At 46.3% G+C, this 19466-nt stretch overlaps 2 protein-coding genes across 2 annotated transcripts; one reads left to right on the top strand and one right to left on the bottom strand.

Moving 5' to 3' along the window:
• The first annotated feature begins 451 nt into the window (after positions 1-451).
• tmem192 (transmembrane protein 192) lies at positions 452-10187 on the top strand. The gene is made up of 6 exons (XM_079730468.1): positions 452-579; positions 1611-1763; positions 2150-2411; positions 2837-2959; positions 8362-8467; positions 8650-10187. Exons 1-6 carry the CDS (start codon positions 550-552, stop codon positions 8762-8764), a joined length of 789 nt encoding a protein of 262 aa, XP_079586594.1. The 5' UTR covers positions 452-549; the 3' UTR covers positions 8765-10187.
• Positions 10188-10626: 439 nt separating this feature from the next.
• apela (apelin receptor early endogenous ligand) lies at positions 10627-12620 on the bottom strand (the record flags this gene model as incomplete). Its single annotated transcript, XM_079728768.1, has 3 exons — positions 10627-10636; positions 11106-11198; positions 12545-12620. 2 exons carry the CDS (start codon positions 12618-12620, stop codon positions 11107-11109), a joined length of 168 nt encoding a protein of 55 aa, XP_079584894.1. The 3' UTR covers positions 10627-10636; position 11106.
• Between the last annotated feature and the right edge of the window lie 6846 nt (positions 12621-19466).

The following is a 19466-nucleotide window of genomic DNA, read 5'->3' as shown; positions in this document are numbered from 1 at the left end:
ACACAACATGTTCAGTTCATTGTCTTTTATAGCAATTGTATGTTTATCAATAAAATTGTGAAATTAAAGTTTTCTTCTGTTTTCCTTCAACTGTCCTTTGTCCGATACGTCCAGTGATAATGTTAACGGGTTTTTTTTTGGAAATAAAAACGATGAAACGACTAGGTATTGAATTAAATGCCTTAATAAAAATGATTAAAATAAATAAACCTAAAATAAATACATATATACCTTTCAAGTCTTTTAAGTCTTTAAGGTGGACATCATACGACATATTTATCATATGTTAAATATGAGATAGGCCTAGGTTCGCGGCAGAGCCATTTAGAGAACCATCTCTCTGGAAACGCGCCCTAAATAGCTCTGGGTTGGAGAAGTTGCCCGTGTTGTTTAGACCGGAAGTAACCCTCAGAAAGAGCTGCGTCACGTGCCTGCTGTGTCACTCTCGAATCCGACCTCAAAGAGCGCGATCGGACGTTGTTTGTTGTTGTTTCGTTTGACGTGATATTTTATAATATCGGCCTAAAAACTCGATAAAAAATTGCACACATGGACTCAAAAGGACCGCCGCAGTATCCAGTATGTATGATTATATGTATGATCGTTCTGTCACAGCATTTAGCTAGTTTATCGCTTAGCACTGGAGTGCTGCTGCAGATTATAATGCACTATTTATTGAACGGCTCCCCTATATCGATATCAACGACGCTATCCTGATATAACATATACTCTATTTAAAATACACATTGTACACTGCAAATATGTGTGGTTTGTATCGAGCATGTCGCCTCGTGGGGAAAGATTGTTAGTTTTAATTGCATAAGTTCCCTTCATCCTGCTGACAGGATGAGGGGAGATGTTGGTAATATGATGTCGCCACAACAGCCTCGGGGCCTCATGCAGAGTATTGGACTTTAACACGATATGTTTGGATGGGATGATGTGCAATATTCTGATTCGACTTGTATGCATTTCAATGTGTCTTAACATTGAGGTCCACCAAAATAAAATCCTGTGCTATATAATCTTTAGTCCTATGTACAAAATACCCAATTAAGTTCAGTTCACAAAACTGCATAATAATGAGAGTAACGAAATACAGTAAAATCCACAACTTACACATTGCTTCAAGAGTAGGAGGCAGACTCCTGTATTTTCAGGAAGAAACGGCACTGTATTTAATATTATTACTTTTTCCTGGGCTTAATGTTTGCCCTAGAGCACTATTGAAGTATAATTTCAGAACCGTCTATGTCACAATCTGTCACTATCCAAATGTCATTGAAACATTGAAATACTTTTGCCATGGTCATAAGCCGTAAAGAGCTAATAATATTACATTACATTACAATACCTTTTTATTTTAAGCACTTTTCCTGACACACAAACAATTGACTATACCACTGCATTTTACTCAGACAAACTATAAAACAAATAAGTAAAACACGATTTATTTATTTATTTATATATATGCATGCATGCATAACAAACCACTATTCAGTAGAACCGTAGCGTGATGATAGTAGAATCGTAGCTTGGTGATAATGTTGAACCCTTGCACCACTCAAGTACTCACTTCACCTTCTCACTTTCACTTTGGGTGGGAACAGGTGAGTAGCTCCGTGTGTCTTGATCCGAGCACAGAAGACGACACCCTAGTGGACGGTCCGTTGATCTCCCCCGACGCCCTCCACTCGGCCATCAGGAAAGAGTTCCGGACCATACCGACCACTTATTCTGCCGTCCTGCTCTCCCTCATCCATGTATGTACTCCATAAACATTATGCAATAGTCATTTTATCAACCACATTAAATCCAAAGTGGCTTACGGTCATTGTGGTTTAGACGTCTTCCTAAAGAATGTTGACAAGTCGACTACTGCAGACACTGTGAAGCGAACCAACCACCTTTCAGCTGGGAGTCCACTCATGCACATATTACTCTGTCTCCTCATTCTATACATTTAAATTTAGGGCATTTTATCCAAAGGTTAAAATGCTGACTTGAACCTTCCGGTTGAAGTCAGTCAACTCGAGAGGGGGATCAAACTAGCAACCTTCCGGTTGAAGTCATCCCGCCCGACCTCCTGAGCTAAACCGACCCTAATCCTGATCCTTGTCCTTTCATTTTATTTTGGTTTTATCTTCAGGTTGCATACGTGGTGTTGTCCCTGTGCGTCGCCGTGATGTGCCCACTGAAGTTCGGCGAGGAGCAGGAGTGCGCCAACGTGCTGAGGAACGTCACAGGGCAGAGCGCCATCGTGTTCGGGAAGGTGTGCATGTGGATGATGGTGCTGCTGTTTGCTGTTTGCGTGCACCGCCACCACAACCGCGCCCGGAGTCGGGGGTACCTCCGCTTCTACCGGAACACCCGGAGGTTGAAGCACCTGCCCCTGGCCGTACACTCCACAGGTACGCGTCGATCATCGAGTCCGGACTTAGCTTCCCTTTGAGTTTTATTGGGAAAAAAACAACTCACTTGTTCCACATTGAAGATTTGGTACAAACCCAGGAAAACATGCTTTCTTTTAAGTTCTCAAATTAGCTGATGTGGTCAATCAGGATTTTTTTAACTACAACCAGCATGTTGTAGTTAACTAGATGTGGACTGATAGTTTACCAAATTGTATGTACCTACCCTTAAAACAATGTGTTCCTGTGGAACTGTCTACCTGCTGCCTGACAAGGCCTGTTGGCAGCTTGTATTGTACCTGCATCGTAGAGTTGGAAAGGTTTCTTTTCGAAAAGTGCAGAACTTGCTTGTACCAGAAGGGGTCCCTCTTATCACACTTTGTTTCAGTTTTCTGTACGTGTGCTTGTTCTGGTTGTGTCTGTAGGAAATGTGCTGCTGCTATTGGTCCAGTCTTCTGGACTCACGGAGGCCATCTCCATTTACATGGTTATCGCGATTCTGGGGATAGAACTTGTGGTGGCGTTGCCATGCCTACTCATCTACACAGGTAACCAGGTTCCCAAAACTGTTAAAAATATGTATTTTTACCTGCAGGATGAGGCATCTACCAGCCAACCAACTGTTTTAAGACGTAACCCTGCATTTTTGTACCTGCAAAATGCTCCCATCTATCCACTATTGGCTGCTTGCAGGTGTCATTTGAACACCCATTTTGAATTTCTTGTCTACTGAAGGGATTCAATGCAATGTTTGTGAATTGTCCATTGAAATGGCAAATAAGGATACGTTTCTTATCAAGTCAATTAAGTCCCGTCTGAGTTTTCGGAAGTGTTTTTCAATGTAAATCCCACTTTTCTTCTGCTTCTGTTATTTTCCCTGTTCAGCTGAGCGTTGCTCCTAACCCTGTTAATAGCTGTGGTGTGTTGACACGACACACCCCCTGAATTACATGCTGCAGCCTCATCCCCCGCTCTGCACCCCCCTTGCATTCGCATCACAATGTGCCATGCCCTGCCCTGTTCAAACGCACCACAAACAGCCAGCAGCCGACCGTCAGCCATGGACTACTCTCTCTAACACACTCCCTCTCCCTCCCTCCCTCCCTCCCTCCCAGCCTTTGTCCACGTGTTGTCCCTCCTTCTGAACCCTCACCCTAACACCCTAACTCTCGATTCGGTTACTGTTTATGTATACTTACTTCAAAAACAATTCCAAAATCTTTTAAAAGAGATTTGGAGGACATTCCTAGCTCGCGTAATCGGTTGTAAATGAACAGGCCCCAGCTGGTATAAACATCTGCCACAGCTGGACAAAGCGCAAACCACAAAGGAAAACCTCCTATTTAAGATAACAAATCAGAGGATATTGTAATTAAAGAGAGATTTATTGAAAGGAAATCTATTTAAAGGCTCGTTTTGAGGCCGAAGGCCGCAGATTGGGGTAAGAGATACTAGATGCAGAGGTGAGAAGATAAGAGACATTAGGCTTTAGCCTAGCCACAGGCTAACCCTCAACCCACTCCACCCAAACACAGTGACATACACATTGTCCTCTTGTTTACAGTCGGGGGGATCGTGTGTGTGTGTGTGTGTGTGCCTGTTGCATTCCAGGTTAGATCTGTGCAGTGAGGCACGACCCATCCACAGAGATGGTCTTCAGCATAAACACACACACACTTGCCATCCTTCTGACCATGTTGGTGAAAGCAAAGCAACCCCTCTCTTCTTTAATCCTCCTTTAAAACCAGGGCTGATTTTGGTAGTACCACTACTACACGACTGGTCTTGAAGATCAGCCTTGCATTGCAATCTGGTTGATGGTCCACACTAGGCCACTGCGAACATACGGGGATCCACATAGAAGGGTTTTGACGACCCGATTATCTGTGCCTTCTCCCTAAATGATTCAAGCCTCTGTTTTTGCAGGTTTAGACCAAAGGACCTGATACCTTGTTAAATATTTAGGCTGCATTTTAAGCCATTTCAAAGGACAAGGAAGAAATTTATGTTTTTTTTTTGTCTGTTTACATTTTAGCCTTAAGCGGCTCAATAGCTGTCGGTATAATGATGCCCACAGCTATTGAGCTCCACAGAGGAAGGCCTCTTTGGCTTCTGCTCTTTGAAGTGTGTATGTGTTTGCGTGATTGTGTGTGTGTGTGTGTGTGTGTGTGTGTGTGTGTGAGTGTGGCTGTGTGTGTGAGCTCATGCACTCCACGGCACATGCTTGCCTGCCTATCTTTTGAGGGAGGCTGTATGTATCTGCTGTCCTCATTATAACATGAATGCCGGGCCCTCTATGGGTCTGCATGCTCCATGCACATCAAAGCCATGCCGTGGCCTTCAAAGAGGTCACTTCGAATACATCCCTTCTCTACTTGGTTAGAACTTTGTAAGAACTGTGGGGCCAACACACACACACACACACACACACACACACACTTAGGTACCCTTGTAATGTCAATGGTTTATTTCTATGAACGATGTACAAAGTCTGAAGAGACACAGAATCTGCATTTCCTACTTTATATATATATAATACTTTTAAAACAGGGTGTTGTTTTAGTTTAGTGTCCTGTGAGGTACTGACTATCAACCTATTAGCTGGAAAACATTAAGGTGGCCTTCAAGTGTATTTGTAGACGTACTTTGCGCAATGAGGCATTCCATTATCTTCAAGATGAGAGCTTCAGAGCATAGTTGCATACATTCTCTTCCAGGCTGTCCTACGGGCTGTTCTATTACTTCTGTCCAACCTAACCTGTTAGAAGTGTATCGATGCCCATACACGACAATGAACCGGTGTGAGCTGTAGGCACCTGGCTAGTGACACTACTGCTACTGCTACAACTGGAATCTTATCTCAAGGACTCTTAATGGTTCCACGTTCACGCAACGCAAGGGGGTTACGGACCCCTTACATCCTTGCGGACCCTCCTTGCGTCCACCGCAAGGGCCGGACGTGCGCCTCCAAAAATCGTAACCTTCCGTCGAGGCGACCCAGCAGCAAGATTGATGGTATACTATGATTGGTCCGCTGACTAAAACCCGACGCAGAACCATAAACGTTCATGACTGCGTCGAAGCGTGTGCATGGTCATTGCGTTGCGGGAACCATAATCAGCCCTTTAGTAGGTACTGATGAAATATGTTTCATCACCGCATAAGACCTGATGGAGGTGTGTGTGTGTGTGTGTGTGTGTGTGTGTGTGTGTGTGTGTGTGTGTGTGTGTGTGTGTGTGTGTGACAGCAAGGTGTGAGATCTGTCGCCCCCGTCCCACTGCTGCTGTTTAGCCTCCCTCCATCTACCCTCCATCCTTGGTCTGTCTCTCCATCTGTCCCCACCACTGTATGATGTCTGCTCGGCTCTTCCCGCCCTCTTGCTTATGTCGTCCTCTGTGATTCAGATTCAAAGGGTTGATGGAATCAGAGAGTCCATACTCACTTCCAACATGTCCCTGTCCTCTCTCATCAATTTATGTTTTCAGAGTACTGTGTGTTCGTGGTTGTTTTGGCTACAAGGGCTACTAGGGTTTCAGTATTCTTGAGTATGAGCTCCAACTACAGCCCTTTCACAGAACCACTCGAGGTGGACCTATTTTGTGTCCCTTCAAGAGAGCCCGCCGACATAATGGTTTAACAAACATCTGTGACATCTCTGAAACAATGCAGAGAAATGCTCTTGTTTCAAGCCATTGATCTCCCATGCCATTCCTGGAATGTTTTTCCCCCTTCTCATGTACTTGCTCACCATTACAGTATTTACGCACACACAGACACACACAGGCTGATGGAGGGTCTCATTATGCAAGAATTCCCGGAATTCCTATCGACCGGTCTATGTGGATGCTAGGGATGAATTGCCGCACCGAAGCAAAGTAAAGGTAGCGCTCTTTAGAACCCCGCTGTCAATTTCCTCTGGCTAATGACACTGGAGCTTATCTTGAAGAAGAAGCCTGCTCCTCCCTTACATACAAACACAAACACACACACACACACACACACACACACACACACACACACACACACACACACACACACAGGCGCCCTATCTTGATTCAAATTGTGCTACCTTCTCTCGATAAGCTGCTGTAGTGGCTCATATTGGGTTCTTTGAGATGGTGTAGTATAATACCTTAGCAAAAATGTACACTTCCTTTTTGCCTTCCTTATTATACTTTTTCCCCAGTATAATTATCTTAGGTTATATTTTTCAACTTCATATTACATGCTGACACAGATAAAAGTCTTGTATTGATATTAAGTACCGCTCTATGAGCATTTAAAAACTGAGCACAGTCCTTCTTCCATTACATTTTATAGAGCTGTTATCTTATACTGTAGTTTATTAGTTGTTTTTAAGGTGTCATATGCACTGTTTAAGAATTACAATCAACCATACCAATACATTTACATTTACATTTAGGGCATTTAGCAGACGCTTTTATCCAAAGCGACTTACAATAAGTACATTTGTCATAAGAAGTGAAACAATATATTGCTGTCGGTACAGTAAAGATGTTCATAGAACCAAGTGCAAGTATTGCAATCACTAGGCTAACCCATTCCCCGTGTAAAGCAACGATAGCAGCTACTGTAGATGCTACACAATTAAATATCTCCCTATAGTTTATGTAGAGCACATGTATTACACACACACACACACACACACACACACACACACACACACACACACACACACACACACACACACACACACACACACACACACACACACACACACACACACACACACACACACACACACACACACAGCTGGCATCTCCTCCCCTTGTGTAAAGGTGTGTGTTGCGGGTGTGAGAGATGGCGGTTTAAGTGCAGGATATGGCAGCCCGTTAAGGGCTAAGTGCAGGATACGTGGGCCGGCGTGGCTTTACAAGGAAATAGTTCCGGCCAAATAAATGTGTGCTTTACTTCACCTGAGCGGCCATGTTGGTCTTGGCCTGGGGTCAGGACGGTGGTGAAGGGGCTCTGCTGTGGATGTGAGGATGTGTTTACCCCTCGGACGATACAGGAAATCAAACACATGCAGTTAGGACGCACTCAAACAAAGTTGCCCTGTACCTGTAAAGATTGCCCCCCCCCCCCGCTGTGCCGCTGGCCTGTGCTCACACTAGGCAATCTCAACTGACGGTTGTCTCTTGTACATACGTATGCGCGTGTCAGCTCATTAGCATCTGTACCGTGGCCTGAGCACACCTTCGAAGTGTACTGAGGCCACGGAATTGAACTGTACTTGAGTACGGATGGCGTGCTCACACTAGCCAAACGATCTAGACTTTAGGGGGCAAATGTCCTCTTGTTTATAGTCGGGGGGATTGTGTGCGGGAAGGTACAGATGGCCTAGTGTGAGTGCGCCCTTAGATGCATAGCAATGGCCTCTCAAATAAGGGTGGTTTAAATTGTGAAACACCCTTGACAACGAGTCTTTAGCAACTATACTCAAAACGTTACCAAAACGTAATGAAAGTTGATTATAAATTGTCTTCCTACCATTGGCATTGTCCACAATTGTATTTGGCGGTAGTTATTTTTAGCACTGATTAATGAAATCATTTGAAACATAAATAGGATAGTTTGCTCAGTTCTAGTCAGGAAGTCTCCATTGAGGTTAAACGCCGCTTTTGCAAGAGAGACCTGATGACGCTAAGTCCCATGTGAATGTTTACTAAATCACGTCATTATACGGCACCAGAGATGAATACTATTGGCCTGGTGGCAAAGTCTCTCCAACATGTCTTTCTGTGTTACACAAGGCCATATGTCTGACGGCATATGGTTTTACATCCTTCCTTCAAATGTCAAATCGAACACAGCCAGAGGCACCCCAATCTGCTAACGTGAGATCAGCTTCAGAGCTCAATTGATAAGTCCTCTTAATGGCTGTTTTAATTTAATAAGGTGATGAGTTGTTTCGGTCGTTGTCTTTCAGTGCGTGTGGCGCGATTCAACCGGGAGCGTGCCGTCCCTGATGTGAGCCAAGAGGAACATTGCCACACCTATAGAGACACACACCTAACCACCGAAACTGGCTTCAGGTGAAAATCCCTCATTCACTCATGTTGTGAATCATACTATATACACACGCACGTACACAAGGGTGGGTAGGTTAATCTCTCTACTGAAAAATAAACATAAACTGGTTACTCTGCCTAAGCAGGTTTCCCTGTGCTATTAAACCGGCCCTTTTATGACCCTCCCTGAATTGTGTGTGTTCCAGGGAGGGCTGTGGTCTGGAGGAGGTGGTGGAGAAGCAGGCGGACCTCATAGAGTATCTGAAGCAACACAACACCTTGCTGAGCAAGAGGCTGCTCAACCAATCCGCCCAGCACTGATCCAGGGCCCTCTTGTCCCGGCCTGTTCCGTCCCCCCCCCCCCCCCCCCCGTCCCCCCCGTCCGTCCCCAGCAAGCCTCCCAACGACCCCCGTCCTTCAAGAGCCCCCGCGGGATCAGATCCCGTTACTGAGACACTGGATATTTGAACAGACGACACAAAGACGAGAGCCCAACAAGGCTAAGGTGGAGCGGAGCTCTCAGATGGAGGGAAGGGACAAAAAGGGATAAGAGACTAAAGATATCTGTTGTTTACCAAGTGACAAAAGACCTCCAATGCGCGCGCAATGGCATGCACCAGCCCAAAGACTCGTTCTCTCACGCACACGCACACAGGGGTCTGAAGGCCTTTTTGATACCAGGAGGGGCATAAGTGATGTAAGAAAGGAGGGGCGGGGTCGGGAAAGCGGCAAAATACGAAGGGGGTAAGAGTCGCGGGTCACAGATCAGAGGGGAGGGGCTTTATTGCGGTGTTACGACCCCTGGTGACCTGAGCGTGAGCGCACCGGGGCCCCTGGGAGGGCCACGGAGAGAAGGGCTGCATTGTTGTTAGTGATCGTAGTAAATCACGTGCTGAGCAGGGAGAGCGACGCCAGCGAGATGCACTTCAGAGTCCCACGGGGGGACTAAGCAGAGAGAGGAGGAGGAGACAAAGTACTACCCTGATGCTTTCTCAGTTTTTTTTTGGTTTTGGTTTGAGGTTCTTACAATGCTGCTTCTGCCTATGATCATTATTTTACGTTATTGTTTGACACGGGTTTGTGGTCAATGTGATGATATGAATGTTTACTGTCAATTCTTAACTCCTGATTATTTTTTTTTAAGATTAGGTTATTCGATATCGTGCCGTGGGATCTGCCTTGACTAAATATTTGATATTCTTAACTTTCCATAATAGTGGAATGACATTACACCCATCCTCCAGATACAAAGCCTTGTAATGCCAGCATCAGCTAGTGTCTCTTGTCCTGCGTCCATTTTAACGTCTGTCAATGATATGGACGGCACTGGGAATTGGAGGTCCTCGTATCCTTGCCAGTAGTTGTTCATTGTCACGCCTTTTAAAGTACAGGGTCCGTAAACTACCAGGGGGTCTACTAGTATTTATGACCCCTTTCTCAGGACGCTTCTGCCTGGCGTCCTGCCACCCAACGAGTCGCTACAAGGTCTTGGCTAAATAAGGCCCACAATGCACCTGTGGTGCTCGGTGAACCTGCACCCTATGGTTAATGGTTAACGGGCCGAATCAGGATGTTAAGGGACGGACACACGAAGATGTATGGAATTAAAGATTTTTACCGTAAGCACAAATTGCACAGACTGTGATGTTGTTTTGGCATTTACAAAAAAATTACTTTGAAGACAGAAACAAAGTACAGCATCATTTTTTATTTAAACGTTATTTGAAGTGCATACACGCTTAATAAACACTTTTTTTTAAAGAAATAATAATACATGGTCGTGTTTCACAAAATTATACTTTCCTTTAAATTATTTGGTCCATGGCTAGGAGGCCGGGGTTTACATAAGCGAAAATACAACCTCCTGCATTAATTGTAAAGCTCTATTTGTGAGACGTGAAATTGTATGCATATTTATAGGGAAGATGCTTACACATGGTGCCAGCTCATTTCTCCACAACACGGTGATATATATATATATATTTATGTACACTTTATAGTAACATTTTAAAACAAGTCCTTCAGGTCAACATATGTTTTGTTTTGTAAATTCTGAAGACAACAGTTTTGGTTACAGTCTGGGTGTGTTCTCATCAAAGCTGGTTGCTGTGCTGGTCTCCGTGTCCAACAGGGACCTTTCGGCCCAACACTGCTCCTGCCAGACTATTCACCACTTCATTCGTGCGCATCAACCTGAAACGGAGAGAGAGGGAAAAGGGGTTTAAATCATTTACAGATAAACACAGAGTGAGGCAACCATGCTGATAAGTACGTGGCAGTGACGGTGTGTGTATGCGTCAGGCCAAGATCATAAAGAGAAGGACTCCTTAGTTAAACAATAGTCAGAAACACCCTCTTTCTCAAACTTGCTTGACCAACTCCTTCCTCCTAAGCCCGAGGCAGTCCATCGCACAAACACTCCGGGTAATAAAACACCCTCCATCATTAGTGAGATTTATGCTTCGCGCCTCTAAACCTCTGGACTCCCGTTGCTGCCACGAATCACACACACTCTCTCTGAACCGCCACCCACATGCACTTTATGCCCAATGTATCGCCATACTTTACTTAAACTGTATACTTTACATGCATTTGTGTGCGTGTGTAAATGCGTGCGTGCGTAAAAGGAGACGATACTACTGCTAAATTCGTTGGTTCTCACCTTAAGGGAAGGGGACTCTGGAGTGCAGCGGCATGCAGCGTCTGTGGGGACAGTAGTGGTATCTGTGGTATTTCCTCCTAATTTTCAGGAAATCTATATAGAGGAGAAAGCAAAAGAAGATAAGTTAGATAGGAGTCAGAAAACGTGTGCTTCAATTATAGCAATTTTGATCACATTCGGAAGAAGGTTCACCATCCTATAATGACGCGTGTGATCCACTGGTGTCAGGGAACATCTAGCCTACTTGTGTGATATTAATTGCCTTATCACCTGCTCAATAAAAAAAAAATGGATGTAGCCTATTGCCTTGAGAAATCATATGCAGAATCCATAAATAACGTAGTGGTGTGAATTTTAAATATGTGTGTTTGTAGCATTGGGTTGATCACAAATGTCGATAACAACATATAAACCAGGAGGGAGGGGAAAAAAGCACTCGTTTTTTATCCATGATGTCGCTAATACATTTACAGTGGACTTCCACCACGGTTCGCACGCCCAAAGTAAAGCACACAGGAAGAGATAAACCACCGGATGACTTTATGACTGTCTCCCTCTCCCTCCCCCATCTCGATCTCTTAAATAACATGTTGTCAATGCCTCGAGCTAGATTCTTTTTTTTTTCAAGCATTCAAGCTTCATGTCATGTTAATCAAGCTTAGGCATTTGCATTTCGTTTTACACCGTGATTAACAAAGGCCCGCTGGAGAAGCCCTACAGCGGACAATGGGAGCCGAGGGGACCTGGGCTGATCGATCTCTGGCGGTCTTCCCGGTCACATTTTGGCCTATGGCTGTATATCCACCATGCGCTTTTCTTAACCATGTCATGTCACAGGCCCTTGGGTCGATCTAACAATGGGGTGGGGGGTATTCTCACGAGAGAGCGAGCCTGATCAATAATCCGTCTGGCGCCGCGCACCTGCCCCGTACAGCTGCGTTGCTGCAACTGGTCCTAAAAGTCTTCGTGCGTTAATAGTGAAGTTGACACATCGTTGCGGTCCACTAAGATTTGGAATGTTTGCCTGATAGGGCAATTGATAGGAACAATGCTAAACCTAATTTTATTTTCATCTGCATTCGGCTAGTGTAGCCTACATTATATTGCCAGTAAGGACCGAGCCCACGTGTTACTTGCACATCGTACATACGCATGAGATGTACGACTCTGCTAAACAATTAGAGGATTGGAATGTGCATTTAGAACACGTATTCTAAATATGCAAAAAAAGAAACAATTGCGACCGCCACTATACTCAGCTGTAAGCCTGCATTTACAATTCCACATGATTCAGGAGACAAAACTGGCAATGCAGGCTTAGGAGAAAAGATAGGAACTTAAAAAAACTAAACCAAAAAAGCTCTGGCCAACTGAACACCAAGGTTCACCCCGCGTCTGGTACTTGGTGATTTGGCGTCAGTAGAGTGGATAGTTCTTACCTGGTCTGACGGAAGACACCGACGCCAGGAGCGCCGCCAGCACCAGCAGCAGGTACAGAAGGCTGAAGACCTTCATGACGGCCTCACAGAAGATGGTTCTCAGCTAGGATTGACAGAATAAAGCTGTAGAAAGTGGATTTACTTCCTAATCTGATCCGGTCTGAAGTGATGCTCTTGCCGTTCGTCTTTTTGGTTATCGTTACTTTCCTCTTCTTCTCTCTCTGATGGCTGAATGTTCTCTGGCCTTTAATCTGGAGACTGGGTCAGATACACACATGTAGGTCCTCTCTTCTCTGCTGTAGGTCATCAATAAGTGTCCGTGAGAAGCCAGCAGTGTGTGTCCAGTGAGTCTGTGTGTGTGTGTGTGTGTGTCCCTGGAGTGATTGTCTCAGTGGAATTGAGAGCCGAGTGACAAAGCCCCCTCACCCCCTTTATAGCACCATATAGAGGGAGGAGGAGGACTCCCTCAGCCGCCACCTCACCTCCACACCCACCCCATCCCCCGACACACACACACACACACACACACGCACACACACACACACACTGGCAGACAACCCCTCCACTACCTCCCGCTCCCCTTAACACAAACACACACAAACACATTTAAACACATGAACGCACAAAAAAAAAACTTGCACCGCACATATCCTCCCCACATGTGGCGAGGGCAGCTAGGGCCAGAGGTGCAGCCCTCCCTTCGGCTGACCCCTTCCCAGGCCGTGCTCCAACCCTTATTGCGTGGTCACTGTGTCGCGTCCACGCGGGACCATGATCAAGCCCTCATCCCCTGTATCTGTTGTGGTTTCGCACGGCGCGGTCGGCCCCGTGAGCCATCACACCCTTAAAGACGCACACGCTTCTCCATTGCTTCTTGGTGTCGGTGACTGTTGCCCGGGGGGTGGGCAGAAGTGGCAGAGCTGAATGGAGTTGTCCTTTGCAAGCAGAGGGGGTTAGAGGAGGAGAGGGGAGGGAGGGGGGGGGGGGGGGTATGTGGGGGGGGGGGGGGGGTTAATGGCATTCGGCCTTTCTGCCCCGGACCCCTGCCCCCGCACCCAGGAGACTCATCCGGGGGTCCAGGAGAGGGAGAGCAGACTGTTTTTCATGGGTGATTGTCTGCTGTCCGCCGATGCAGAGGGGTCCCGTCCAGACCAGCCCGTCTGAGACGCGCTCAGTCCCGGCTCTATTGAACGTCCCAGCATGGGATAATGTGTCTGTGTGTGTCTGTATGGGTCGTCTGTGTGTGTGTCTGTGTGTCTGTTTTTATCTTCCGGGCTATTACTGCTTTTCTGAAAGAGACCTTTAGCTCAACTTAGTCCTCCGTTAATTGATGCATTGATACACTCAGGGCCTGTTCCCCAGATGTGTTATTTACCCATGTGCAGGCATATTAGAGAGACCGGGGTGAGTTATCAAAGAGAGTGAGACACAGGATGTAACCACACACTCACACATGTGTCGCAGGAACAACTGGGACTTAGAAAACAAAAAAACAAAAAAAATGTTGTACCCTGTCAGCGGTATGGCAGCCATTTATGGGGACGGGAAGAATCCCGTCCGTCAATGTTCCTTAGACCGGGCGCCATTTCACACCGTAGCAGTGACGGTGGAAAAACCCAAACGGACAATGCAGGGCTCATTAGGATGTCTGCTGCAGTCTGCGGCCCCACATTCAGCACCCGCCACCTCATGAATTAACACATTAAGATGAAATGTCCCCCATTACATGTGAATGAGGATTAGAGTCACAGCAGGTCACTAATGGACCGCGGTGGCTCAAAATGGTGGCAGACTTTGAACAAGCATTTGGACTATCAACTCACTTTAACCAGAAACCCCAGACTACTGAGATACACTCTACTTTTGCGAGGGATAGACAGTGAGATTGTTAGAAAAGAGTGTATGGGATCCAAATCATGTCTCTGTATACGTGTGTGTGTGTGTGTGTGTGTGTGTGTGTGTGTGTGTGTGTGTGTGTGTGTGTGTGTGTGTGTGTGTGTGTGTGTGTGTGTGTGTGTGCATGTTCATCTGTTGTGAGGTCCTTGAAAATTACAATGTTTATTGTTTTGTGATGTTTGCAAAAATGTAGCTTGTAATGAGGGGGCTTCCCCAGGGTTTGTGTGTTTAAACCCTCCTGTATTCCTGGCCGCGTTCTGTGTGCTTCATATCATCGTTGGCTGCACTTTGCAAATCAGCAGCCTTTGTCTTTACAAAACTTTTATTTTGCTTATTTGCATATGTTAATGTCGGTCCAATTGTCATTCAGAGCCACCTGGTATCGTGGTGCCACTGCTAGCTGGTGCCAGATCATTCTCACTGTAGCTCATTCGCACTCGATGTCTCTCTCTCTCACTCTCACCCACTCTCTCTCTCTCTTCTCTTTCTTACTCTCTCTCTCTCTCTCTCTCTCTCTCTCTCTCACTCTCACCCACTCTCTCTCTCTCTTCTCTTTCTTACTCTCTCTCTTGCTCTCACTCCCTTCTCTCTCTCATTCTCTCTTCTCTTCTCTTCCCTCTCTCTTACTCTCTCCCCCTCACTCCCCCGGTCTCCCCCCTGCTATCCATCCCCCGGTTCCCCCCCCCCCCCCCCCCCCCCCCTCGCCCTCCCTCCCCCTCAAACACTGAAGGCTCTGGCAGCCTCTGGTCCGTAGGTCTGGGCAGAACGTGTTGTAATATTTACTCTTCATGGGGATTATACGTCCTTACAGGGTTTAACTAGACCACTCATATGCACACACACGCACACACACACACACACACACACACACACACACACACACACACACGCACACACACACGCGCACAAACACTGGCAGACACACACATGCAGATACACACACAAAACAGACATACACACACACACACACAGGCACACACATGTGCACGCACACACAAACACATACACACACCACACATACACACGCACAAACACAGAAACACATGCTCACGCACAAACACTCAATCACACGCAAAAACATTCATAATCACACACACACAATGATGCACCCACCACTGTGAATTTTTTAATTTTATAAAATTAATACAAGCTTTCAGATTGTATTCATTTCGTGAACATAGCTCTTCGTTAAATGAGACCCACATACTTGATATACACTTGATAACACTTGACCTCCGACACTGCACCAATCCTTTACTACTCTGGCCATTTATTGAAATATTAAGCTTTAAACGAAACCTCTGGGTCTGTCTTGTGTGTTCTTCAATGTGTTCTTGAGTGTGTTCTTGAGTTTGTTCTTGAGGGTTTTACTGAAAATAAAAAGTGGGAGAGACCCCCCACAGGAAGTTGTTGTACACTGACCAGATACTTTCCTCTTAAAATAATTCCATTGAGACCAATCCCACTGAAGTTAGAAAGAGAGTTGGGGCGCTGAATCGCTATGAGCCACGGAGGTGCTGGGGAAGTCTATTAAGTTATCATGGTTGTTATTAGGCGGCCGTGGCTGTGTCTGCACACCACAGTAGCTGTGATCTTTATGACTTTACGCAGGAGGAAGCCAGCGCTCCTCTCCTCCCCACTTTACACTCCCCTTTCTTCCTCTGCCATCATCTCCTGGGCTGCCTGGATAGCAGCCCAGATAAAGAACTTCCTCTCTGATAACCTTCCCCGTCGCTGGGAACCCCGGCACACACACACACACACACAAGCACATAGATACACACACAAGCGCACACATAGATACACGCACATACTCACACACGCATGCACACACAACCACACAAAAGCGCAGACATACACATAAACACACACACGCACAGATGCAAGCGCACACATGGATACACATACATAGACACACACATATACATATGCACACAAACACACACACATACACACACACACACATACCCATGTACACTTATACACACAAACACACACATACATGCATGCTACACAGAATCACATATACCTACATACACACATACAAACACACTCACACACACACACACACATACACGTGTCTGGATCCCAGACACATAGGTCAGATACATGCTGGGATTTTTGGTGACATGACATCACATGCCACCTGTGTATGTGGGGATTATCCCTCACCCAAAAGATAGGATCATTCACTGAGGCTTAAAGTGAGTTGCACACCTTTGTAACTGATTGGAGAGTATTACTATTCTTTTGAGGTGTTGTTACAGTGCTCTGAGTATAACGAGTGAGTCAGTGGTATTGCAAGAAAGTTTCAGGTATAGGCCTTCTAGGGATGCAGTGATGCAAATATTACACAGTACTATAACATTGGCGTATAAAGACCTCACAGTATAATCTGAGAAAGTCTTCATTTGATAATAATGCTTTCACAGAGTCTCTTGGAAACTGGGAGCATATGAACAACAGGGCCTCTGGGTTCGACACCAGTGGCTGCCTCCTTCACTCCTGTTCTATTTACCAGTGCAATCCGGACAGCTTCCATATGCAGGAGCCGCGGCCAATGACTCCCACCGCGTCCCGACCCAAACAAGGACCACTGGGAGACCGTTATGCTCCTCGGTTCAGATCTCGTCCAGTCCAGTCGTCGAGTCGGAGGCATGTTGAGCGGCCTATAAGAGGGCAGACAGCACCGGAGGGGGACACATGAAGTGGCAGATCAGACTCCAGACAGCACCGTCCACTAAGATTAATAATGTCCCATTACAACTGACTAAACTCCTGAGCAAGTAGAGTTACGCTCTTGGTTTATATTCTGGTTTTGGTTTGATCTGTGCCAGTCTGTATAACTACCTGCTCATGGAAAACAAATATGGCTCTTGGTCAAGCTGTGAAACAACTCGACCACCACTTTCAACTGGCCAACACACACATACACAGACACACACACAGACACACACACGCACGCACGCACGCACGCACGCACACACACACACACACACACACACACACACACACACACACACACACATGCACACAGACACACACACATAGACATGCACACCAACGTGCACAAACAAATAACACACAGTCACACTCCTGCACACACATACACACGCACCCACACGTTCACAAACACGTGCACAGACACACACACACACATCGCACACACACAACATTTGTATAGCACTGGAACAAACACATTTTAGAGTGAAGAAAGTTAAAACCGTCCGTGTACAATGTAAAAAAAAAAGGTAACAGAGGCGACAGAATGTAGGACCGGGTGTGGGTGTATGCGTTTGTGCGGGTGTGGGTGTGCGCCGGCGTGTATGCACAACGAGTGTTGATTGGGCTGCGATGGCCGGGCCCATTGTGTGTGAGGGCCGTTCGCAGGCGGCTCTTGTCATGCCGTATCAGGTCGTCAGCGTCAATAAGGGCAGCGACCTCGGAGGACCCTAATGACTCTTAAGAGGCTTTATCCCCGACGGCTCCACACACACACACCAGCCCGACGGACCCCGACGCATACATACACATGAACAGCGGCGGGGCCCCAATACACAGCCGGGCCCCGTCCACACGCGCACCCATCACAGCAGATGAATCAAGGCCTAACGGGACAGCCCGTTCTCCTTCTTCCCCAGAGATAGATAGGATCAGCCGCCGGTTGGTCGAGCGGCCTCTCCCTGTCTCCAGACTGAGGGGTGTTCCAGCATGGCGGTGCCGTTCTCCCCCCCCACCTCCCGCGTGGGCCTCCAGACGGCTGTTTGCTGCGGGAGTGACGGAGGGCCGAGGGGTTAGGGGCCAAACTCAATAGAAAGCAGCCTGGACGGCCCCGGAGCCCTGGCCTAACCGGGGCCGAAGTCACTTTGTATGGGGACCTCTTTCCCGAGCACAGTGGGTGCTGTCTTTTATAGTTCATATAGTAGTAGTATTGTACAAATGGAAACGGATGGGCATAGACAATGCACATGAAGCTCGAATTCTGTCTGTGTGTGTGTGTGTGAGACTGTGTTTGAGTGTGTGTGTGTGTGTGTGTGTGTGTGTGTGTGTGTGTCTGTGTGTGTGTCCGTGTGTTGTAACACCTGCAAAATACATTTAAAAAGACATTTTCGAAAAACGTTCTTATCGACAGAGGTCAAATGTCCTGTTGTTCAATGAACAAAATGGCCGCTGAGTCTGTTGGATTTATTAACAGGTTTATTGTCAAATGCCTTGATATATACATGCAGAAAACCAAGCAACTGGATTCAGCAACTGTACTTGTCTAACAGGAAGGACCATCCAAATACCAGCAACTAGGGTTGCTGTCTCGCGTCCTTGCTGATCACTCTGTGTTTCTTGTTCGATTGAATGGGTTCACAGGCATGTCGGCCTGAAAAAGATACAGAGACAGTTTGACTCATTGCTTGATCATGTAAACACATACGGTAAATTGAACACACCCCTTGTCTATTGTATTAGTTGTAGCTGTGTCGCTTACATCCTACCAATGTAAGTCTGGAATGTTTCTACCATTACATGATATTAATTCTACATCGATATTGAATCTTTAATGGTCACAAACTCAGTAGAGTATGTTATGTTAATGTACACTTTTCTTTGCTCCAAAGGGTATGTCCCTTTTTGCAATATAACGTTTTTGCTCTTTCTTCCATCGACGAAGAGGAGTCTGACTGACAGAATGCGGTTAACATCTGTAACAGTGCAAATGCATTTTAACCGATGACCTTTGACATAATACAACATATCACAAAAAATATTTTAAGCTCCCTTGTGGGACATTTCTAAATCTCTTGCGGGACATTTCAAGCTCTTTCGTGGGACATTTCGAGCTCTTTCGTTGGACATTTCAAGCATCCTTGGGTCTCTCTGGTGGCCAAGGGGCCCCTAAGCAACCCCTTAGTCCGCTAAAGCCTCAGGGTTGCTCCTATGGGTTGATTGAAGATTGCGCGGGGGGGCGGTTGGTGGAGGGGTCGGTTGGTGGAGGGGTCGGTTGGTGGAGGGGTCGGTTGGTGGAGGGGTCGGT

This window comes from Pollachius pollachius (assembly GCF_949987615.1).
Source record: "Pollachius pollachius genome assembly, chromosome: 2".
NCBI lineage: Eukaryota > Metazoa > Chordata > Actinopteri > Gadiformes > Gadidae > Pollachius > Pollachius pollachius.
Note: the sequence above shows the minus strand (reverse complement) of the source record. Positions and strands in the feature narration are given on the sequence as shown.

Coding starts and splice junctions, on each gene's coding strand:
- tmem192 (XM_079730468.1), top strand. CDS start 550: ATGGACTCAAAAGGACCGCCGCAGTATCCA. Junction 580..1,610: donor AAGGACCGCCGCAGTATCCA/GTATGTATGATT, acceptor GGGTGGGAACAG/GTGAGTAGCTCCGTGTGTCT. Junction 8,468..8,649: donor ACCACCGAAACTGGCTTCAG/GTGAAAATCCCT, acceptor TGTGTGTTCCAG/GGAGGGCTGTGGTCTGGAGG.